Source organism: Spinacia oleracea, chromosome 2, assembly GCF_020520425.1.
Source record: "Spinacia oleracea cultivar Varoflay chromosome 2, BTI_SOV_V1, whole genome shotgun sequence".
Lineage (NCBI taxonomy): Eukaryota > Viridiplantae > Streptophyta > Magnoliopsida > Caryophyllales > Amaranthaceae > Spinacia > Spinacia oleracea.
In genome coordinates, this window is record NC_079488.1 from 113,670,737 (window position 1) to 113,695,066 (window position 24,330).

At 36.1% G+C, this 24,330-nt stretch overlaps 1 protein-coding gene and 1 long non-coding RNA gene across 14 annotated transcripts in view; one reads left to right on the forward strand and one right to left on the reverse strand.

Moving 5' to 3' along the window:
- Positions 1–24,330, reverse strand: part of LOC110791665 (uncharacterized) — a 44,391-nt gene that overhangs the window by 17,669 nt on the left and 2,392 nt on the right. For 4 of the 9 annotated variants that reach the window (XR_008928549.1, XR_002534217.2, XR_002534197.2 and 1 more), the window contains exons 4-8: positions 12,520–12,602; positions 9,951–10,025; positions 9,711–9,817; positions 6,248–6,378; positions 6,036–6,127 (exon numbers count right to left, since the gene is read on the reverse strand). This is a non-coding gene — a long non-coding RNA (uncharacterized lncRNA). Of the gene's footprint in view, positions 1–6,035; positions 6,128–6,247; positions 6,379–9,710; positions 9,818–9,950; positions 10,026–11,108; positions 11,836–12,519; positions 12,603–24,330 lie in introns of all 9 variants that reach the window. The other 5 variants (XR_008928547.1, XR_008928546.1, XR_008928548.1 and 2 more) reach the window with 5 other exon arrangements.
- On the forward strand, positions 1,751–23,773 carry LOC110791346 (MADS-box transcription factor 23). Of its 5 annotated transcripts, XR_008928545.1 has the most exons (11): positions 1,752–2,024; positions 2,139–2,348; positions 6,666–6,744; positions 10,300–10,361; positions 10,832–10,931; positions 11,012–11,053; positions 11,134–11,217; positions 11,310–11,458; positions 11,549–11,615; positions 12,522–12,634; positions 23,284–23,773. XR_008928545.1 is itself a non-coding variant. In XM_021996248.2 (10 exons), exons 2-9 carry the CDS (start codon positions 2,167–2,169, stop codon positions 11,565–11,567), a joined length of 717 nt encoding a protein of 238 aa, XP_021851940.1. In that variant the 5' UTR covers positions 1,751–1,916; positions 2,139–2,166; the 3' UTR covers positions 11,568–11,615; positions 12,522–12,801. The 5 variants fall into 5 exon arrangements, 4 of the variants coding, with proteins under 4 accessions (XP_021851940.1, XP_021851810.1, XP_021851873.1 ...); XM_021996248.2 differs by lacking the exon at positions 23,284–23,773 and having other exon boundaries at positions 1,751–1,916; positions 12,522–12,801; XM_021996118.2 differs by lacking the exon at positions 23,284–23,773 and having other exon boundaries at positions 12,522–12,801.

Below are 24,330 nucleotides of genomic sequence, written 5' to 3' on the forward strand. Positions count from 1 at the left end.
GAACCACTTCTTAGTTTAGGATTAGACTAAATAGTTAGGGATAAAAATCGGCTGGTTGAACCCTTGATGATATTAAACTTTGACCCAAAAGTCCACACACTACCTGCTTGATGAAGTGGTACAACTATCAATATAGGTGCGCCGTGCGCATAAGTAGACCTAGACCAGAAACCGGCAATAGAACTGGTCTAGCCATACTCATATCCGATTTTTCGGTCCATGAAAAAGGACAATTACAGGTTCCAGCCCTATTTTCATTGTGTAATTGGTAATTGGTAAAGGCCACCAATGGTTCAAATTAAAATCAAGGGAATTTAGATTCTTTTTCAGAGAATCAAATACCTTTCCCTGAAAACAAATGACGCGGAGACTCAATAAAAAAAAAATACTCGTAGCAACTTGTCCACTTAATGTCAGTTTTAAGTTGGATAAAGAATTTAAATACAAACACTTGTGTTAGATAACCCAGCATAAGTGGGGTCATAATCCACCTTAAAATAAGTAGTAATAATTGGGCCTAACAATCTGCCCGTTTGCCCAATTGCAACATGCAGTTGGATTTTACTTGAAAAAGTGACTTACACAAAGGGAAAGTTCCCACAATTAGCATCAGAATTGAGGCCCTTGCTACAACTTCCATATCTGATAACATTGGTCAAAGACCAAAAGAGCAAGTTTTCCCAACTACCAATACCATATATCCAATTACCAGTTATATGGTACTTCCCTTTGTTTCCATTATGTTCCTTTTGTAAGATTCGTTTCCTATTTTTTTAAAAAGCTTTTAAAAGTGAATAGAAATTGAGAGGATTACATTTTCCAAAAGAAAACAGGTAATCTTTTACTCGTAAAACAATCTAAAAAGAAAAATACAACAATATTTTAGAGGTGTATATAGCAAGTTAATAAAGAGTCGAGCAATTTCTAGGGACAAATGGAAAATTAGCAATTGGACTAACACGAATGAGGTTTAATCGTTGCCCCTTCATAACATACTCCGTATTTTTTTTAGGAGCAAACTGAACAGGTAAACAACAATAATGTCTTGAGTCTAGAAATGCAATAGAGGGTGTATCTATTTCTCTTATAAGTCAAGATCTATTCTCTTCGTTTCATATTGATGTTCATGTTTCATTTGTACATACGATGATTGTAAAATGTAATATCAGTCAGTTTGCTAGAGAATAAAAATGGTAACGGTTTAGCAAGTAATTTTGTAAGAAAATACACATGATAATAAGACAATTCATATACCAACACAACTAAAACAACTAATCTATAATAACACATTAATGTATGAATAACAACTTTCAATAACACATGTTAATTCAAAAAGTTAATTTCTCAATTCTTAATAAATGCATCATGTTGACTAAACACGTCTGCACCAAAAATGCTTATTTAGAGCACTTGCGGATCTAATACACAGAGTATAAAAAGCTTAAGCTTTATAGTGATCCAACCACTCCGCATGTAATTTATGGATCCGCCACTAATCTACAGAGATTTATTTGGAAACAAGACACCAAAAGGGCCTTAGTCGTTTGGATATATTAAAAAAAAGGGACATCCGTACGTCATTTGCTGTTCTGAATTCCGAAATAATTAGAATACTAAAAATAGCAACCTAGGAAAGTGCCACACGTCGGTGATCTATTAGCTAGGCCACCCTTTTACTTCCAGTAGCCAATGACATGAATTAGAAAATGATTCTTATAGGTGATTGATCACAAACCCCCAAAAATATATGTTTTCTGTCCCTCTTTTAATTTCCATTTACGTATTAAAACTAAACACTTTCCTTTTATAGCCTATTTACCACGATTTCAAATCAAAATCAAGCTCAAAGAGAAATCAATTTCCAGATTATTGCAAACCTCAAAACCTTCTTTCTTCTTTTGGCTGCCTTTTTACAAGTAAGCATAACAACTTGTACTAGTATTTCTTCTTTTGCCCCCTTTTCTTTGGTCCTCAAACTTATTCAGGTGTTCCGAAAATTCCAATCATTTTCCTTCCCTTTTGTGGTAAATTACATGCTAAATTCTTCTCTCATTGTTTACTTTTCTTGCAATGTTTTCTTTCCCCAATTTGATTGGAACCTTCAACCAATTGTATTTCCTGTGATTTCTCGACATTAGGTAGATTTTCGAGCAATTGGTCAACAAAATGGGAAGAGGGAAGATCGTGATTCGAAGGATCGATAATACGACAAGCAGGCAAGTGACATTTTCGAAGCGGAGGAACGGGTTGCTAAAGAAAGCCAAGGAATTAGGCATACTTTGTGATGCAGAAGTTGGGGTCATGATTTTCTCCAGCACAGGGAAGCTCTATGAATTTGCAAGCAACAGGTTAGTGGGAGCCCCACACCTATATTTGAGTTTTTCGACACTATTGTCTAGGATGAGTTCCATTTTCTAGATTCTATTGAATTCCTCTTCTGAACTAGCAATTAATTTAATGATTTCAATCTCATTAAGCTTAATTAAGGATATGTAGTCTTGACTGTAGATCAACTAAGTAATATTCTATAGCTCAAGTAATATAATCCCTCATTTTTTATACGATATACATAGATCGGTAAGTTCAGATAAAAATAGAATTCGAGTAACCCTTCGAAATTAATCAAATAATTCAATTAATGTCACTCAACTCGATAATATTTCTAAATACAATATCTCACTAGAGCTAGTCATGGGTCGCACCAGCAAGTGGCCTGCCCGAGCCCGACACAAAGTTGGTCCGGGACGGGACGACGAGGTGTTGTGCCGTTGTGGCCATGTTGCTTGTTAGAAGTTTGGCACGAGGCCGACATGATCCCAACGGCCTGGCCTACACGTCGGCAAGCTTATCTTTTAAGCAACTAACAAAAAGATCTTAAAGTTATTGTTGTAAGGAAGCTTACTAGCACGACATGGCAAAAAATCTTAGTAAGAACAAACTTATGGTTATGAATTAAGTTCTTTGCACTAAAATAGTACTACTAGGCTACTAGCCTAAAAAAGCCAATATCATACACCTCTTCCATCCAACTTTTTATTTTTAATGGTTGATGAAGTACATAATATAATCTTCTTTACTACACCAAGTAACACTTTGTGTTCATCCAAACAATAGGCACACACATTTTACTCAAACCCCCTTTTGTTGCTCGATCTCACTAGTATTATGTACTGAACAACTATTAATACCAGTTTGAAGGTGGAAATATTTATACTTCGATTCGTATCATTGTAGAAAAAGTACAACAATCTTACAGTAGTGTTAGAAGTTAGGAGTAACATTTAACAGACAATTTATTGGTAGATACGAAAAGATAAATTATATAGGTGCCACTAAATAGGAATTAGTAATTTAGTACCATAGATAATGGACATCACTGGAATATATTTGATGTTATCTTACCTAGGTTAAGTACATTGCCACATGCTCTCTCGACAATTGCAGCTTAAAATATGATGCTGCCTCAGAAGAGATAAACGCTGTGCGGTTCACGAACATACGCTCTTATTTAATTAAATCCAATTGAGACTTTAAAGGTTACAAGCTTGGTGGATATGGTAGGCAGGTAGGCAAGTTCGTTTTTCACAATTTGTACTTGGCAGTGGGAAGTTCCCTTACCCCCTCTATTCTTGTGTTGACCTATGTAGTTAGACTAAATGGCCTCAGTTTTTTATCCTTACCGATTAAAAATATTATTACATACGTAATGCATACTACTCCGGATTAAGAATTAGAATTAGTAATCTTCCTTCGATTAAAAGGGCTCTGGTTCCTTAGTTTCTAAAGAGAAAATACTAGGTCCCATACATGATAGTTGAGAACTAATCGTTATTAAAACAAGAATAACCAAGAGACTTGTTATTAAGGCTTTGTTCTCCTAACTTCATTTTCACTCTTTTCGTTTAATGAGATAAAATAATACAAATCTTGTGTTAAGACACAAAAGGTTCACCTAGGTGTGGATGTATAGGTTAATATCTCAAATCCCCTTAACACCCACTCCTCCAACCTAAGGGATGACATTTTTAGATTGACAGGGTTAGTGCTAGCGCCCCCTTCCTTCAATCAAATCTTCCTCCCTCTCTGGTTCTTGTCCACTACGACACCTATACCAAATACCAAACCCCATTATTCTTTAGCATGAAATCCCTTTATGTACTAACATATCATTAGTTCCCTGAAGTTTCTAAAACACGTTTATAGGATACTATCCATTGTTGAATAGTCTTACTACATAACTAGCATATTTCACTAACACAAGTCCTTAACCAAAGGTTTATAGGGACACGAAACTAATATCTCGGATAAGACTTTATTCTCTTCACTTGGTCTGGTGTGATTTTTCTAGTTTTTGGTCTAGTCTAGTCTATTCGGATTCTTCCTGGTTTCGTCTGGTGTGGTGCTTTTTGCTTTTTTTGGGTCTGTTTCTAGTCTGGTCTGATAAGCTGAAGAGAACAATGCTTAAGTGTCCCAACTCCCCTCTAAAAAGTAGTGGAATAAGAGACCACTACCTACTCGCCCCCTTACTCTAGCATACCTTTCTCTCGCCTAGATGTTGTCTGCCGGTTATAGCCCACCTCCCTCCACACCATCAATCATTGATATGAACAAATTCGAACAAAAATGAGACAAACATTCAAAAATTCAATCTCCTCCTTCACTCTTGGGTAAAGAACATCACATCAACCGTTTTTTTTTTTACAAATTCGAGTTAAGTTGCCATCATTCTTGTTGTTCCTTTGTGGTTATTATTGGTTTCTATGTTGGGTGTTGGGGCTTTGAATCGGTACACGAATTTGGAACCCGTCTGAGGAGATAAGGATTACAATTGGGAGTTTGGGCTTTGTATGTTGAGTGGTGGTGTTGTTGTGATTTGGATGGTTTTCGATTAGCTGGCGGCGGCAGTGGCGGATAAGAAGAGGAAGGCGAAGGAGACGACGGCAATTACGGCAGTGAAGTGTGGTGGATACGAGTGAAATGAGGAGTATTTTGTTTTGGAAGGTGAGTTTTGTGGTGGTGGTGGTGGAGTCTGTGTCGAAGGAAAAGAGTGCGATTTTGGAGTTTCGGTGACGGTGGGTTGGTGATGAAATTAAGAGCTTTCCCAATAAAAGGCCATCATGAACTTCCTTCTAGAACCCTACACGGGATCCTTTTCTTCTTTGTCTTCTCGTTCTGGAAGTTCGACCACCATTGTCTTAATAAGCGTCACAGCAGCGGTAATATGATGAGCACTATAGCAGTCCGCAATCCCACCATTTTCTCCTTTGTTCTTTCTTTCTGGGATGTGATGTTAACTGTAATGTGTTTGTGTTGTTATCATAATAACTTCAACTTGATACTACTCTTTATATTCTTTCTTTCAAGAATATGCTCATTTTTCCCTTTATAATTTTTATTTGAAGTTTGGGTGGTGGGTGGGCAGCCATGGAGGAAAGGCCAGGGAAGAAGGAAGGGGGAGAGAGAAGAGAGATAAAGAGAAAAAATGGGTTAATGAGTGGGTTAGTTAGTGTTAAGTGAGTTGATTAGGGGTTGACGGCGTTACTTGGTAGATTAAGTATTGAAATAGGGGTATTTTATGTATTATGAAAAGTTGTGGTGTATTTGGTGAATTTCTTCATACTCCGGGATATTTCAAGAAAAAACTGTAAAACAAAAAAGATGACACGTGGCGCCATGGTATGCAAAACTTCTTGTTCCAACATATTAGTACAGATAGACAGATAAGACATGAGAAACGAACTTCCCATCTTATAAATATGGGTGAGACTTATGTGGATGGCAATGAAATCGATGTGTAGCAAGAAAGCCTAGTTGAGACTCGAGGGTATGTATGGTTCACGAAGAATCTTTAAATATTCAGATAAACAAACATTTGTTGGGAACTAAATCTCCTTAAATCTTTTGGGAGATGTATATGGAAGACCCGTTAAAGAATTTAAAACATAATATTATGGATCTAATCGTGACATTCATTTAGGTAAAACATCTAAAAAGCATACGAGTATATTTTTGGTTTAGGGATTATATGAACATACCTAGTTTAGCTAGCGTAGTAGAATGGATTAGTGTAGGCCGAGAGCTCCAGCAGTATTGAAGCAATCATCGCCAAGAAATGTGAGATACAAATCTATTCAGTTTTAACAAAAGGGAAAATAAACAATTGTGAGGAGACTAAAAGATAGATGTGGTAGACAGGTGAAAGCTCAAAGCACATGAATAAACAGATACTTCGTATATTTGAGTCTACCTTTGTAAACTCTTAATTATCCTATTGAGCCCAACTGATGGACTATGGTGGTTCCCCTTATTCAAGGATTAGCTCTAATACTGGCACTGAATTTCTTTTTGGCTAGCAGTGCTCCTGTTTCCCAAACATACCTACAATACCAAACAATACACAATTGCAGAATTGCTTTAGTCACCAGAACCTTATTCAGACTCTTCTAACATCCAAGTTGAGAAAATGATGATAGGAACAATATTGGATTCATGATTCAAAATTCCAAAGGGCAGAGACATTAAATGGTATACACGCATATGGGGGTTTACCTTTACCAATATTAAGCAACAAAAAAAAAAGTTGTTCATTGGGCAAGATTTTTTAACAGTGTAATTCAAATTCATATACAAACACCGCTGATGGCAATTGGTTTTTTCTTCGCCAGCATGATATCTGTGATTGACCGCTATAACAAGGCTAAAGAAGAAGAAAATCAAGTGCCAAATCCAAACTGTGAGATAAAGGTACGTTTGCTCTGTTCTTGTTTTAAATGTAGGTACTGCATTCACATACATGCTACTTGTTATCACAAATACAATTCCAGCTTGATGGATCTTTCTAGGACAAGCATACATGACATTAACAGGAATAGCATTCCCTCCTATTCATATGCTCCCACCCACAAATATATGAGAGGCAAATACTTCCTAGGGAGTATTAATCAGTGAAACCTAGAAGGAGATAGTAACACATGCTAAAGCATCAGAAACTTGCAAGTCACTAGACCAAACTTTCCGCATTATAGAAAAATGCACATCCTAAAGTTCAACTCAAAATCCCTCATCCGAAGGAAAAAACCTTAACCTTTCAAATTAATTAGGTAAAGGGGATATGCATCCAGCCGCAAGGTTACGGAAACCAAAAAGGCCTGAACATAGAATCCTCGGAGAATTACCTATCCGCACCCCTGAATCCTCAAACTCAAACAGATGGAAGCCTAAAACCTCGTTATCCAAATAAGTTCTACCCCACCCCCAATCATGAACAGAGCTACGTAAATAAACATCCCAAGAGTTGTTTGCATAAAAATTGAAAAAAATAAAGAACCATTATGGGTTGCAGTCTTGCAGAAGGCAGGAATGCACAAGTGAAACGTTAGCAAAAAGGTTTCTCCCTTTTCAATACATCGTAGAACCTCGTATGCTAATTTATATGGACAAGCATGAGTAGAATTATTGAACAATGAGCATCCCGCAATGTCTGACACTAACCATAATTATTTCTTGATAATACAATGCTAAAAGGAATCAACTTAAACAGGGAACCACTATAACCATATCCTAACTCAAAAGATCATCTCTTCTCAAATTCTGAGCCTTGTTTTTTGGTTTTTTGCAATTATTCTCAGCCTTGTTTACAATCACTAACGGAATCACTAACGGAGAGAAAGTAGAGATGAATGTTATTTAAATAGGAACTTAGCAATGCATTCTTGCTTCTAAGGAAAGGGTAGAGACTCTCTTCAAACCACCCACCTCTTTAATTCTATAAGCTACTGTCATCCAATACGAATTCTAAAGGGGAAACACTTAGGGGGCGTTTGGTACGGGTAGTAGGAAAGGAAATGAGCAGAGCTTATTCCCTTGTTGTTTGTAATTGCATTTTAATGATTCCCTTTACCCTCTTCAGTCCCCCAAAGTCCTCCACTTCGATAACCCACAACCCCCCCCCCATGGTATTTCCATTTCCTTTCCCCCCACCTAACTGACCACCACATTACCAACCTTCCCGCCACCACCACCCTCAAGAAAACCACTGTCGTGGCCCTACCCCTACCCTTAACAAGTCAAACCACCCACGAACCGCACACCAACTACCCGAAAACCAACATCCAAATAAGAAACTCACCGCCGCCCACCCGAAAGTCCGAAACCACAGCCCCACCCCCGAAAGACACCACTCTCCCAATAACCATCTCCGCCCATCTGAAAAACAACCCCCACCCATACGAAAAACCATCCGCACTCATCCAAAAACCCATAACGAAAAAAAATTCGAAATAGAAAAAATCAAGAGTGAAAATTATAAATTATCTTCTCTTAATGTAGATTATAGCTTTAGATGGTCAAATTCAACCATGAGTACTCCAGATCTTGAGGTTTCATGTTCGAATTTGACCTTTAAAACCTCAAATTTAACCAATCATGGTGGTGGTGAAAAAATAAGTGAAGGAGAAAAAAGAGAATGGGACAGCAGCACGAACGGGGGAGGGTTTTGGGCGAGGCATACCGCTGAAATATAGAGTGGGGCAAGGGAGGAGCATTGGGATGGGTATGGTGAAAATTTAGTGGCGCAATGGTGAGAGTTTAAGTGACAAAATCTTTTCCATACAGCCTATGTTACTCCGACTCTTCATTTTACCTCAAGTACCCGTGTCGGATCCTCGACCTCCGTACCGGATCCGACACTCCGACATGGGTACGGACACTCCGACACTTCATTTTCGACTTAAATCCTAGAAATTTTTCGCAATTTAGCCGAGTCGGACACTTAGACACGTACCCGTGTCCGACACTTGTACCCGAGTCCAAGTAACATAGCATACAACACCTTATATTAAAGAGAACTAATTTTCTTTTCCTCTCTACCCCTCTCTTGATTTCATTCCTTTTACCCTGTGCGAACTAAACACCCCCTTAAATAAGTAGGTAATCTCGTTGTCTCCCTTTAATTGCCCACACTTCTATTATGATACATCCCAAAATAATAGTCCACTTTCTAATTTTAACAACTTGACTTTTGGACTTGCACTACTACCAATAAGAAGTGGGGGAGGATACTGATAAAGGATAAATAAACTGCTTAGCTTCTATGAAACGGCTTTATCCATGACGCATTGCACCGCAAAGTAAGTGTCGTTGGGGAATATTTGAATTAAATTCAAAAGGCAATTATCCTTGATAACATCCTAGCACTCCTGAAACAAATTATTAACAAAACCATAGGCCTAGAGGCCTACGAGACCCACATCAAAGATAACCTTTCTGACTTCATCCTCCCTAAACTCTTTACTCCACATACTACACCACTACACCGTTTGAAATCAGTGCCTCTAGCCATCTACTTATATAGTTTAATTATTAGCTTCTAACATTCAAGGTAATAACTTTCACAAAATACAATTAAGATAGTCAAGGAGAAATAAGGTGTTCATCTTTAGCGTTGTTTAGAGAACAATTGATCATCGTCACTGTCGCATGACCTCAAACGGTGACATTTAAGAAGATAGAGCCTAAATACATCGGTGCAAAGTATCCATGTCAGTGAGAAAACCATTGTTGTGGTACTTTGGTGGTATGGACCCCAAGATATCAGTCACCGTCTAATACATACAATAAATATCCCTTAATTCAGGATACAAGCCATCTGTTAGGAAAAAAAATCTACTCGGTCTAACATTGGTATTTTAGAACCAAGAGACAGATCTTACCATTTAAATTTTAGTCACCCCATCCGCTTCATCTCAGTAATCCCTAGATCAAAATCGTGGTAAAGGCAACACAAACTTCAAATGGACAAGCTAGCATGGCCTCCTTTCTGCATTTACAGAGATTAGTCTTACAGACTGCTTTCAATAGCATACTAGAAATGTAGTCATAAATTCAAAATATGACAGTGGATCTCACATGTTTGTTACCTCTCTCCATAAAAAATGATTTTAGGGACATACCTATTGATCTAAGACGACAGCTCTAGGAAATAGCACACGTCTGATCCATCGAATCAATCCCACTGAAATTTCAGCCTGTAAAACAGAAAGAGCTTCGATAAGATACTTAGATTGAAAAGAGAAAGAGGCACACAAGTTCGAAAAAAATATCGACAGAGCATGCAGCCTAAATAAGTGACATACCAAGAATCACCACCAAAAAATGTTTTGACAACTCTGATGAATAGTTCTTACATAGGCAATAGTAGTAACAATTGTAAGAGTTGTAGTGATATCCTATATAAGCCCATTATAACATCAACTTCTCCTAGCAATATCTAATGCATAACTGTATTTTCCTATTTGGTAGTTTTGGCAAAAGGAAGTGACAATGTTAAAGCAGCAACTGCAGATCTTGCAAGAAAGCCACCGGTATGACTTCTCTCCTGACATGACTATCTACTTAGCACTAAAACACACAACACCTACATAGGATAATAAGACGACTAGCCAAACAAGGGAACAAAAGGTCACATCTATCACAAAACCATGCTTACATAGTTCAGTCCAACATATTTTAACATTCAAGTGCTTATTTCAGAAAACATTATATCAAAAAGAACAGATTAGCATCAGATCACCTTATTTATCGAAAACTTATTTAACAATATACTACTTCACTATTAGTATTCATTATTAGAATTTAATTTCATTTATATTTTCATATATATAATTTTTCTTGTTGTCAATACTTGTAAGAAAAAAATCTGAATAAAATCTTATGACATGCTCCCACCCATATCTAAAAGATAAATGTAAGGTAAGGATACTGTATTATCCTCATGCATTGCTTTAAGCTATATACTCTTCACAAGCATGACTTTTTTCATTTATTGTTGTAGCCAAATTATGGGGGAAGAGCTCTCTGGTCTGACAATCAAAGATCTACAGAATCTTGAGAACCAACTCGAAATGAGTTTACGAGGAGTCCGTAATAAAAAGGTATTCAAGCAAGCTGGATGACTTCTAAACTGATCCTCCAGCATAAAGAGGGATCTGACTCATAAGTCTTTCTTTTGCAGGACCAACTGTTGATTAGCGATATACAAGAACTAAATCATAAGGTCAAACTTAATACTGTTCAAGTTACAACGAATGCACATTATCTTTGACAAATACCTAATATTCAGTGACATTGGTACAGAGGGAGCTGATTCACCAAGAAAATCTGGAGCTATACAAAAAGGCAAATCTTATTCGTCAAGAAAATATAGAACTGCACAAAAGGGTAATTGTTTGCTAAGAAAAATGCACACATTCTTAAATGGGAAAAATGTTACTGTATAAGAAGATAAAAATTGCCATGAGTTTATTTTTCAGGTTTACGGGAATGGAGATACAAGTGCAGCCAACGGTGCCATGCTCATTGAAGGTGAAGAAATGGAAGATGATTCAAATGGACCTATCCATCTACAGCTTAGTCTGCCACAGCAGCAAAATCATGCATCATCAGGAGCTGTCAAGTTGGGGTACATGACTTACTAGAAACAACTTTAAACCGCAGTGCCTATTCCACTCACAGAACTTTGACCCCAAATTCTTTCATTTTTTTGCTGCAGCAGACTACAACTGTACTAGACGAGGTGGCTTAGTTGGAAATACACCTATCTTGGTCAAATTCCCAAGGTCCCAACCTTCTGCTCCTATTATTAGATAGTGGCATAGATCCAAAACTTCGTAAAAATAATAAGTCATCATCATGTAATGAAGAGAAGAACAAAGAAGTTAATGTGTTCCATATTTGAAGTACTTATTCTTACCTTCAGATCTCTTCGTGCAAGAAACTCAGCACAATTAATATCCAGATTATATGGGATTGGAGTGTGTTCCCGCACTTTCTTAACTTCTTAAGACATGTTTCATTATCTCAGTATTAGTGAGGTAGCATAGAGACCCAGAAGAAGAAGAGATTATACTTCACATAGAAGAAAACAGATTCCCATTCATCATACAGCCAGCCATTATAATATTTATGCATGTGTATGTATAGGCACATCCATAGGAATGGAATAGCTAACAGCACAACAACTGAAAGTAGAAAGAAAAATACCGAAGTCAACCTTTAGTATGCAGTAATTTATGAAAAGGACATAGGCAAAAGGATTGTCACAAGCCCAAGAATGAATTCATGTGGCTATAATTTCAAGGTAGATGAATATGTTAAGTAGCCTTAATGCCAACAGTAACAAAAACACATGAATAGGATTGACACGAATGAGTGAAAATGAGATTTCACTATTACTGCAACGAAAACAGGTACCATGGACAAAACTTCCACAGGAGCCGAAGTAGAATTGGTATCAATTAAGTCTTTTACTTTTACGTGAATACAACAGGAGACAACTACAATGCTAAAAAATATTGTATGTTTTTAAAACAATCAATGGTTCACGGAGAGTCGGAGAGTCGGAGACTAGGGAGTATTGGGTGATTAACTTAGAAAGCAAGATCTCCCATTTTCATTTTAACAGCGTTGGAATATATGTTTCAAGAGACTTATAAAAATCACTAACATGAATGTTGAACTTACAGGTACATGGTCAACAGGCGCAAAATGTGCACACTGACTATGGAAGAAGACAGGGACCATCTGATTGTGAATTGACAAAGAAACTGCAAGAAAAAAGATGTTATTAGCATAAGAGGTAAGACAGTGTGGTGATAGTGAGATTTGTATCTAGAATGTGGATAAGTTGTCAGGAAAGAGAACTACAATTTAGAATAGTCTACATTTCCAAGACTGTCTATGTCACACTATGTTTGTACAAACTTTTCTCAGACTTAAACCAAGTAAAATAATCACACTTGATAATTTACTTTTTCTCCTCTTTTTTTCTTGTAACATTTCTACTTTTAATCGGTTTCCTATCATTACAATTCCCACAACACATGAGTTCAACAACCACAACAATATAATTTGCGTGCAGATGTAGTTTTGTATACAAACTAAATTCTCGAATAGTCCAGAATAATTATTTGCGGCTAATAAGAAATAGAACAGTAGAAAACAAGCACTTCTCTTCATAAGGCTACACTTTAGGACAGAAAACAATTGAACTTGTCTGCACTTAGAGTGAATAACAAAGTACATTTTTAGTAGCACCAATCCATTATCACAAATAACAAGAGGGTCCAACTTTTAGAGTTCAGCACCAGACACCTCCTTGTTTATTAAAACATACGAGTACTTGGAATAAATACATAAATTTTTATCAAGCCTTCAGTAACATCATTATAAAGGAAAATGCTTGATTAAAGAGCAAGATATTGCTCGTTATGAATAAACTAGTAGTCTACGTAAAAGTACATCAAACAAAGACCAAACTCCTCTTGAAGATCTAAAACATAAAGATGAGATATCAAAGAATCTACCATTTTAGACTCATTCAGTTATTCTCGAAAGTTAATTGCTTGCTTTTATTTATGAAAGTGTCCTCTGGCACATTTGAATTTTCCTACTCCCTCTAGGACACATAAACCAGGCAACAAAAGACCAGTATAAAAAAAAAAACTCACTCCGTCCACAAAAAAATCATCAAGTATTCCTTTTTAGGATGTCCACATAACTTTTTTGTCCTTAAAGCAACTTCAATGGCAAGCTAATTGTCAACTTATCTTGTCATATGACATATGGTCATGCCACCTTCTAGCTAGTTGTATTCCTATGACAAGTTAATTTACCAAACTAGCTTGATATTTAAATGGGTCCACTTTTAAAATTAATCATTTAATTTTAATTTAATTATAACTTAATTCTCAATTGGGCAGTTTTTCTCCCAGCAAATTAGCTTACCAAAGTTAATTAATTGGCCAAGCTAGTTTATTAAAATCACTCCGATAGTTAAGCCAATAGCTTGAGATTTTTGTCAATTGTAAGCAAGTCCCTAACTACAACCATTGGAGTTGCTCTTAGCATCTTAGGACTAGTACGTGGTCTAAACATGATGGCCTCTCTACATTTTACTTATTGAAACAAAGACACAATGTTGTAGACAATGCATTGAAGATCAAGTAACAATCTAAAAAAATATCTAACATCACAAGGGCCAAGAGTCCAAGACTACAACCAGTTCTTTACATTCTGCAATTGGGAGGAATCGCTTTAGAGCAATTAGGACATTAGGGTAATGTTTGTGTTGACATAACATAAAAAAGGACAATAGGCCTCAGACACTCCAACAACATATGTAAAGACATCCTGCAGACTAGACGTATGTTATATTATTTTGGGATATGTATACAAAAACCAACCTTTTGGGATAATACTTGCCTATTATCTACCACTTTCTACAAACAACTACCCTTCCACGGGGGGGAGTAAAACTTCCTTATAAGACATTGTGTTAAATTAATATTCTCTCCATCCCTTTTTGTTTGCTCCATTTCCCGTTTAGGTCCATCCCTAAAAGATTGTTCCAATACTAAAAATGATCATGAGACCACAAGTTTAATCTCATATAAAATACATTTGTCCCACCACTTTTGTCTTTCTCAATTCCACACAACTCAACTCTTAACAAAGCACTTTTGGTGTATGGGAAACAATAAGTGACGGAGGGAGAAGTATACTTTGACAATTAACATGAGCTCCAAGAATAGGTATGGCCCACAAAAGGTAGTTCCTTCCCATTCTACCCATCACTTCTAATCTTCTATGCTAATGGAATTAGTTTTGTACTAAGTATGTTATTGTTATTCCCTCAAAAAAAAAGTATGTTATTGTTATTCTGACATTTGAAACTCTAAGAAAAAAATCAATTGGTAGTTTAAATTGAACTAAGTTTTGTAACGTGTGTGTGTACATATATATATATATGGAGGGATCCGGTGAAAAAAACTCTCTACATGAGTACACTACTTATATAAGAATGAATCTAGGCCATTGGATTAGGAGGGATCTAACCGTGTGATTAGCCGAGTTCTTTAACGGCAAAGTTGTAAATAAACAGATTTTTCTTATACAACTTAGGACATGATGTATGTTTGTTTATAATATATATTTATATATATATATATATATATATATATATATATATATATTAGTACATGTTGTATGTTTTTTCGGAACATGATAAAAACATAAACTTCAAAACACATTGTATGACCCTATGATTACCTTTCAAATATGTAACGTGATTTTATAGAGGAAACTTGCCCCTTACTGTTATACCTTTTTTTAAGAAAAGAATGTACAAGAGGACACGCGACTACGCGAGTCATAACAAAGAAAACATAAAAAGGATTTACATATTAGCCTCTTTTCCTCTATATCCCCTTATCAATTACTCTTTGAAAGCCCTAGCCATCATGTCCCATAAAGACGCTAACGATGTTACATTGTCCTACAATATTAGCCTCGTTTTCTCCATATCCCCTTGCTGACATAATAGCATTTCACCAAGCACCATCTCCTTTCCCTTAAAAAACCTCCCTCCCACAAACTTACTGCATAATACACTTGACTATTCAACAACCCCAAGTCCCCTATACTTTTTATACACCGGAAAGAGGTGTCCCAAACTGACAAGCTATGGTGAAGGAAATATGTGAACAAGACACGTTAAAAGGGACCTATTCCTTCCAAATAAAGTTTTTTAACGGGAAACCTATATAACCGTGGTTAAGAGATTCAATCAAACAGAAAAGATGACAAAAAATATAAACCTTGTAAAAATTAAAGTTCGGATAGATTTTACTTGTGCTATATGATGTACATTAAACACTTACATGCTTCAAGTCCAATGTTACCCTTTTGTCCAATGATCACACTTCCCATGACCCTAGTATTTAAAAATAAAACAAATAATTTAAGAGGTCTTCAATTATCTTAGGAGTAATCACATACTTCCTCCATACCAAATTACTTAGACACACATCCCTCTTTGAGACTGTTCATTTTAGTTGACACGTTTATATTTAGGTCAGTTATGTAGATTAAAATGTCAAAGGTTACCCTCACTATTTTTTAACCCTTATTTCTCTCACCTCCTCTTGGTCACCATTTTTCTCGCGTCAATAAGTCAATTCCTCCCCCTCCTCTCTTCTTTTTACCCTCACCTATTGGCTTCCCTTCCATTATACATAATCTCGCGAGAACAAATGGAAAAACAGGCACATTTTCGACAAAAGCAATAGTACCCACTCGGGGAGTGGGGAATGGGCGACTTTGAGCGATAAGCCACTCAATATTAAAGGTCGTCTCAAAGTCGGCGTCCATCTTCAATCTTTCTCTCCTTCTCGATCTTTTTTTATTTTTAAGATAAGTTGAATCCCTAATTCTTTAATTCTCCAATTTCATGTTATGAATTAACATAGATAAGAAACCAAAAAATGGTAGATTCATGAAGATTTGATTAATAAACTGAAACTACAAGTAACAGATATTCAAGCATTCGAGAGGCTTGATTTCTCTCCCAATGAGCTCTTAAAAGCTCAACCAATTCACTCAACAATATTCAACATGCCTTCTCTCTCTCTAATGTGCTCTACATATAGTACTTCTTCCCTAACTACTCCCTAGCTTATTCCCCAAGCTATTCATAACGAACTCATAAGATAATACCAAAAGTGCCCCTCTCCTCGAATATTGATTCATAGCATTTCACTTGACAATTCCAAAAATAATAGGTGCTTTCAATGTGTCAATAAGAGGTGACGATGGTGGGAATCTACCATTGACTATCTGTAAGCAAGGCTATAAGAGTGTTTGGGTCGAAGTTTATGGTGTTGCAAAGAAAAGGGCGAAATAGGGTAGGAAAAGTCGATCTTTGTTTTCATGGTTGTGTTTAGGTAGGCAGCGAAACAGAAAGAGGAGGATGGATATAGGTTGTGATGGGAGGAAGGGAGATGGGCGTGATGGTTGTGAAGGTGGTAGAAGTATTTAAGAGCTGCAGAAGGCGGGGTGGGGGCGGCTGGTTGTTCTATTAGTCAAGGAGATGCGTAAGGGGATGGGTAGGTGGGGCAGTGAGTAGGGTGGGTAATTTAATTGATAATTGAGGGGTATTGTTGTTTTCTGTCTTTCTCTCTCACTTCTCCTTATGCAAAATGAAACGTGTCAACTAATTTGGAACGGAGAAAGTAATAGTCACGAGTTACAAATTAAAATTTTAATGATTAACTCAAAAAAAAAAAAAAATCAAAGTATTGTCCATTGAACCATATACTGTTTGCCTCTATTACGTTTTTAGCTTAAAATATACAAGTTTGAAAAGCATTTAGTTGCCATTCTTTGACCGACAATACCAAATTCAACCCTCACTCTAAGGTCACTGAAAATCCTTTGGGAAAAATAATAAATAACGACTTTTTAAGTGAAGACAAAGATTGTCTATAAATTGTCTTTAAGTCACTATAGCCTACAAGCATTATAGCTGTGGACAATTTTTGAGCATATCCATATGGCTTTAGTGCTTGAAGGAATGTAATTCTTAATTAATGGCAAGATTGGCAACCACTGTGACTGTTGATAAACGTTTGAATAGGATGTTCACATGATGTCAATTTCATATACCATTTACATATTTCAACCATTCATGACACTCAATGAAATAAAAATATAAAAAATATTGATTTACAACTAAATATCTCCCTAACACTTTAAAGTGAAAATTTTGAACTACGTTTGGATCTAAGATGTACCAATACACATCAATAGATTATTTTTTCATTAGTATATCTTTAGCACCTATCTTTCTTGCATTTCATTTCTTTTTACAAGTACTTTTCAAAATCAAATGCCTTACTTCAAATGTAGAAGGCTTCTTCAGTTGCAAAATGAGACTTGGTTTGTCCTTTAAATGTTATAGATTGATTGCAAATTCATAATGAGGGAATCCTAAGGAGAAGATGTTGTGGCAAAATGTTGTGATGGTGATCTTGAATTTTTTCTAGAGCATTTGTCTCAAATAAATTTTTTAGCATCTTTGTGAGCAAAGGCAAAGGCTTTTAAGGATTATACAGTTGAGGAGATTCAAAGAAATTGGGTAATCTCCAATTTGTGTTTGGGTCTTTTTAGGATACCTTGTCCTTTTGTTGTATACCTCTTTTCTATGTTACTCCGACTCTTCATTTTACCTCAAGTACCTATGTCGGATCCTCGACACTCCGACATGGGTACGGACACTCCGACACTTCATTTTCGACTTAAATCCTAGAAATTTTTCGCAATTTAGCCGAGTCGGACACTTAGACACGTACCCGTGTCCGACACTTGTACCCGAGTCCAAGTAACATAGCCTCTTTTGTTGTTGATTAATTTAAAATATATAGAATTTGAAAGAATTAACTTGTAATATATGCTTAAAGCAAGAAGGCATTCTACGATCATTTCTTCATAGAAAAAAGAATTTTGCTTCTAAATATTCAAATCATGATCCGTTTTCTCTTAATTGTTTAGTTGTTACAAGTTAGTTGAATATTCAGGTTTGAGTCAACACTATCTCATTTAGGGCATAGCCACAAAAGACGTGTTTGGCTTAGAATAGCCAGACACACATGAAGGTGTGTTTGGGTTTAGAATAGCCAGACACAAAAGGTGTGTTTGGTTTAGAACAGCCACACACACATGAAGACGTTAAAGAGTGAGGTGTATGCATTCAAAGGTGATTAGGAGTAAGTGACAAACCTTTGGGTGCACCCTATAAATTCTTCTTTCTTACAGTTCTTTATGAAAAATTTCACGGATACCAGCTTTTTAAAAAGCCAAGGTATACAATGTACAATTTTGAAATGGAGCAATTGGCTTAACTTTTTTAATAGTTATATCCCAAATTTACTTCATAAGTTATCACTATTTCTTGTTCTGATGCATTATGCATTGCATGGAACACTTTAAACAACAAACAAGGTATATTTAAGACATACAAATATGATTTGTTATTTAGTCTTTTGGTACTTTGTTTTAGAAATTTTACCTGTGAACCATGATTCTTAACATAATATTATTCAAACTCTCCACCTAAAGGTTTTATACTTCCCAAGATAAGGTCATAAGGAGATACTATGAAGGAAAACCTAAATTAGCCCGAATGATTTAAATTCTTTGCTAATATTACATTGCTCTGAAAAAACCAATTTTCATTTTCAAGGTAGATAAATTAGATATGCTTTTACACTTTAATTAAATTTAATTTTAGTGAATGTATCAAGAGACATAAGTAATGAAAATATATATCAAAATGAATTTAGAAGAATTATAAGTGAACAAAGTGGGGTGAATTTAAGATTTACTGAATTAAGTCATTAAGCATGACTAAAGTACATGAAAGGAAATTGGTTAATCTACTCAAAAGATCATACTCCCTCTGTCCCTTAATACTCGACCTGTTTTGACCAGACACGCTTGTCGATGCACAACTTTGACCACCAATTTCTTTAACACATAATATAAAAACTTGTAAAAATATTAATATTTTGAAAATATATATTAAGATGAACCCAACAATATATTATATACTAACATTTATTTTCATATACTAGAAATAAAATAGGGTCAAAGTGTATTATGTGAATAGTATAAAAAGTCAAAACAGGTCGAGTATTAAGGGACGGAGGGAGTATAAATTAAGGATAGAAAGTGGAAAGTACACTTTATTTTATGTGCTCCTTATAAAAGAATATTCCATTCAATTACATTGACATAAGAATATTACATACAATCTTGATGGGAGTGGAAAACAAGATTGATGCTATGATAGCGAGCTTTCTATGGGCAAAACAAGGAACGTCTGGCATGCATTAGGTTCGAAAGGAGGTTCTTCATTTGCCTCGTGGTCTGGGTGGTCTAGTTATAAGGAAAGTGTCCTCTTTTAATGAAGCTTATTTAATGAAGCAAGCTTGTGTTGTCCCATATCTATCGTGCAAGAGGAGAATCGTTTTTGACATCTGGTGGGAAAATTACAGTTCGAGGTAAGATTTATTGGGGCTATAGAGAAATTCATAAAGCAGAGAATTTGTTTTTGTTGGTATGTTCTTGGAAGATAGGATCAAGAAGATGGTAATGGATGGAAGAGATAAACGGGTTGAAGGCCGGCATCCGTTTTTCTCTTCAGCGGTTTGCCTCAGTAACGCGTATCATTGGAAGGCTTCGGTCAATAGCGGGAATATTACGAAGTTTTGGGAAATTTTTGAGGTTGAAGATGCTCGTAGTATCATGTCCATAGAATTACAAGGATGACCAGTTGGTTTGGTCTCACCACAGAATTAGGTAGTTTCACAATCAAAACTGGTTATGCTCTTCTTCAGCACATGGGTCTGGATGAGGAGATGAGACGAGACTTCCAAAGATAATTTCTTTAAGATTCTTTGGTCTCCTAAAATTATCCTAAAGTGGAAGCTTTGGGGGTGGAAATTAGTATGGGGAAGGCTTGTTGTGAAGGCCTAACTTAGAGATAGAGAGGTATCCTCATATACCCAGTTTGTGACACTTGTGGTTTTCAGGAGGAAGATATACAACATGTTTTCCGCTTATGTCCTCTAGCACAACTTTTTCTTTTAAAGAATGGATACTCTACTATATCCAACTTTTTATAAGCTTGGATGTGAAATCAAGTCATAGATTGAATGTCTTTATAACCAATCTAAGGGAACTTTGGATAACTAGAAATAATAAGGTATTTAGAAATCAGTTGGGAACATTTCAATCGGTCTTAATCATCATTGAGGAGGCTATGGATCAGCGGATCACCACAACTCCTTTATTAAAAGTCTTGAAATGGATTTTAGATCTTCATCTACTTCTAAGGATCCGCTTATTTCTCCGGGGTTTTTTCCATGCGAACATTGGAAGAGAGGATGTTGTGGATACAACAATTAGTGATGCTTCATGGATGAAGACCACTAGGATAGCTGGAATGGATTGTAGTAGGCTCAAGGATGTTTAGTTGGGATGGAATGGAATGGAATGGAATGGACTCTGGCTAAATCCATTGACGCAATCACAATTTTTAGAGACTATGTTGTGCTAATAAACAACTTAAAAGACTATTATACTCAAGAAATTCAGCAACAATGGATCCATTTCTCCTTGACAGAATATGCGGAAAACGAAAATGTTTTAAACCTACATTAGAGCACAGGTTCAACACGCACACAGTCTGGCTAAGGAAGCACCTTCTTTTGGAAGCTATATCCAAGAGTTCCCAATGGGAAATGATTAGTTTTTTAATTTTCCTTTTTTTTGTGTTTGCCTTTATTTTGCTTATGTGTAGCCGATGTAAAAAAAAGTGACATGTAACTATTATGCAAACGGTTACCTAATTCATGGTTTGCTTTGTTACAAGGTACGGGTTTAGGTTCGCAATTCGTGGGTTGGATGATTTTGGGTTCATGGGAGGGGTTTGGAACTTTTCTTTTTCGGGTTTTTTTAAAAAGTTGTTCAAAATATCAAATATTATAAAGATCTTGTATTAATACTTATACTCGAAAAAAAAATGGTTAATATAATAAAGGAAAGAAAAACAACCCAAGTGCATTAACCTTTCACATCCGTCATAAAAACATAAAAAATATAAAGTCAAAGCCCACCCGTCCGCCACCAGACTAAGGCACCAATGCACATGAAGAAAATAGAAGAAATCTTTAGGCTTAGAGAATACGAAAGAACAATAATTGACGATCACAATCAACATGTATCTCCTGATCAAACAAAAGCCCCATACACATTTTTATCTTCTCACGCCTTCCCTGACCTTCAATCGGTAAAATAGGGTTTCGGATTCGGCACGACAATACCAGCGCAATTTAGTCTCTAACCACAGTGAATCTGGTCGTCGGAGAACCGCGATTCGGTATGGGAAAACCGATTCGAGATTCATGGGGGGTACCCGTGAATCTAATCCGGTAAGGCTAGTTATGCATTTCGTTTTGATGGTAATAGCTGAACTTCTATTCCAAGAGGTATTAAGTTTTAGCATTAACATAGTCCAATCCTTTAGTTTTAGCATTAACATACTCCATTCCATTAGTTTTAGCATTAACATACTCCATTCCATTTTGTAAGTTAAGAGTAAATGCGTAGTGCCAAGAGACATGATTTTGTCTCAAGTAGAATTACGGATAGTGGGACCATGGAATTAAAACTCGATCGTCCCGTCACGTAACGGCATTTTGCAAGATTTTGGTTTCACATTCTACGAACCCCGTTGCATAGCAATGTGACAAAAAACATGTACTTCTCCCCGCGTCGACCGTAACATAACAGGACTTGCCGCGTTGGGACATTTTTTCCCGTTACACCATTCTTTTGCACAAATTGGCCAAAAACATTTTGGTACTTAATTATGTAGTTTATGGAACATGATATTTTTAGTGATTATTTGTTCACAAAATATACTCCCTCCGTACTTTTTAGTGGTTACATATACCATTTCCCATTAAATCACACTCTTTCAAACATTAGGCCTTCATACTAGCAACGCTTTAGTAGGCAGGAAAAAGCTCTCACTGGACGTGATAACTCAGCCCAAACCCAACCGAAAACATGTAACTTGATTAGTTTCAATTGGTCGATATCAGGTCGGGTAGGGAATTTTTATGGATCATAAAGAGAACCGCACATTACATAGGCATATTTACTTGGCATTAAATTGGCCGAAACCCAAATTCATCAACCTAAATATAAATAACTCTAACCTTAACCCTCAGTACCAACTCTCAAAATTACTTGCAACCTTCATCTCTTTCTTCATAAGAGCGGCTCTTACTCATCAAATTCTTTCTCTAACATTCATGACTAGAAATTAAGAAACCAGGTCTAGAAATTTAGATTACCTTTTTTGCACCAAGAGAAGCCATAGATCTAATAAATTTCAAAGTGTGGGGATAGTTGTTTTAGAGAGTGAGAGTAGTTTCTTAATTTCTAGTCATGAATGTATACATCGGTGGATTTGTTTGTTAATTTAAGATAAACTTATATATTTACATTTATCATTTTATGTGCATATATTACTTTATAAACTTCGTGGATTTCTAACTTTCTTTAAGAGTGCTTTCGTGGAATTTTTCTTTATTTTTAATTTCGTGGATTTTTGTGCTCATTATAGACCAATTCGCCTATAATATTATTGATCATAGAGCAACTTGGTGGACATATATCTTTGTTTGAGAGTAATTTCGTGGGTAATTACATGATTATATAGTAATTTCTTTATTTATATGTTGATATTTAAGTTACTTTCTAGATTGACTATTTTTCGTGGATTTTTATGTTGATTATAACTTCTAAAATCTAATAATTTTTCTGTCTTATATTCCAAAAATATTAATAACATTATCATTTATTCTTTTGTGTGTTTAGATTATCCATTCAAGGAAATTTCTAGCAACATATGCTTATCACAATCATCGGCTGAAGATAAGAACTTGGAGATCCCCGCCACATTTAGATTTGTGGATCTTATTTGATTATTCGATTTGGTTGTAATAAAATTTTAATATCTAAATCTACACTTAGATCAATGAATAAAAAGGCTCAAGGTGCACCAAGGCAATTTGGAGTTCCCAACGCTTTAGACGCGCCTCGCTGCGCCTCACTGAAGTGAGGTGCACTAATAAAAAGTTAAAAAAAAAATGTGAAAAAATGGCGTGTGCCTCGGGAGGCGCACCAGGTGCGCCTTTTGCGCCTTAGGCGCGTGGTGCGCCTCATCAAAAAAAAATTGCCTCGCCCAAACAATAAAAGGCGATGGCTCCAAATGCCTTGCGCCTTAGAGCCTAGGTGCACCTTTTTATACACTGACTTTGATTTTGTTTTATGTTCATGACGGCTATCAAATTCATATTTTTCTCAAGTTGCCCCTTGTATATTTTCTCAGATTTAATGCCATATATAATAGTTTGGGTTGACCCGAAATAGACTGATTAAATGGGTTAACTTTTTATGTAAATTCAAGGAGTAAAAGAAATCGGGTTAGACATAAGGTTCAGGTTGACACGAACAAAGACAAATCAGGCACGCATGACCCTAATCCGTCTAGTCTAGTTAAACACATCAGGTTCAGGTTCAGGTTCAGGTCCTTCAAACTGTTTAATAATAACCCGCAGTCTCTTACAATTTCTAGGTGGGCTCGAACAGGAAATTACCTAGTATATTTTTAATTTTAGGCCCCCTTAAATTTGAGTGTAATTGTAGTATTCCATACTATATTGTTACTGGTCCACCTCGTAAAATTGTTCAAGATCCGCCACTGTTGACCCGAACACAAACAATTCCCAACTTGACTTGATAATCACCCATACTCTTTAGTGTATGCTCTCTAGTCTTTAAGGTTCTTCAAGGCGTGTACTACAGTTCAACTACATAAGACTTTGCAACTTCAACTTTTTTTCCGCATATCCTTGAAGAAAA

What these genes read in the sequence shown, in the direction of transcription:
- LOC110791346 (XM_021996248.2), top strand. Translation starts at nt 2,167, where the DNA reads ATGGGAAGAGGGAAGATCGTGATTCGAAGGATCGATAATACGACAAGC. An exon ending in ATCCAAACTGTGAGATAAAG is followed by an intron (nt 6,745 to 10,299) that starts GTACGTTTGCTC and finishes CCTATTTGGTAG; the next exon opens with TTTTGGCAAAAGGAAGTGAC. An exon ending in ATATAGAACTGCACAAAAGG is followed by an intron (nt 11,218 to 11,309) that starts GTAATTGTTTGC and finishes TTTATTTTTCAG; the next exon opens with GTTTACGGGAATGGAGATAC.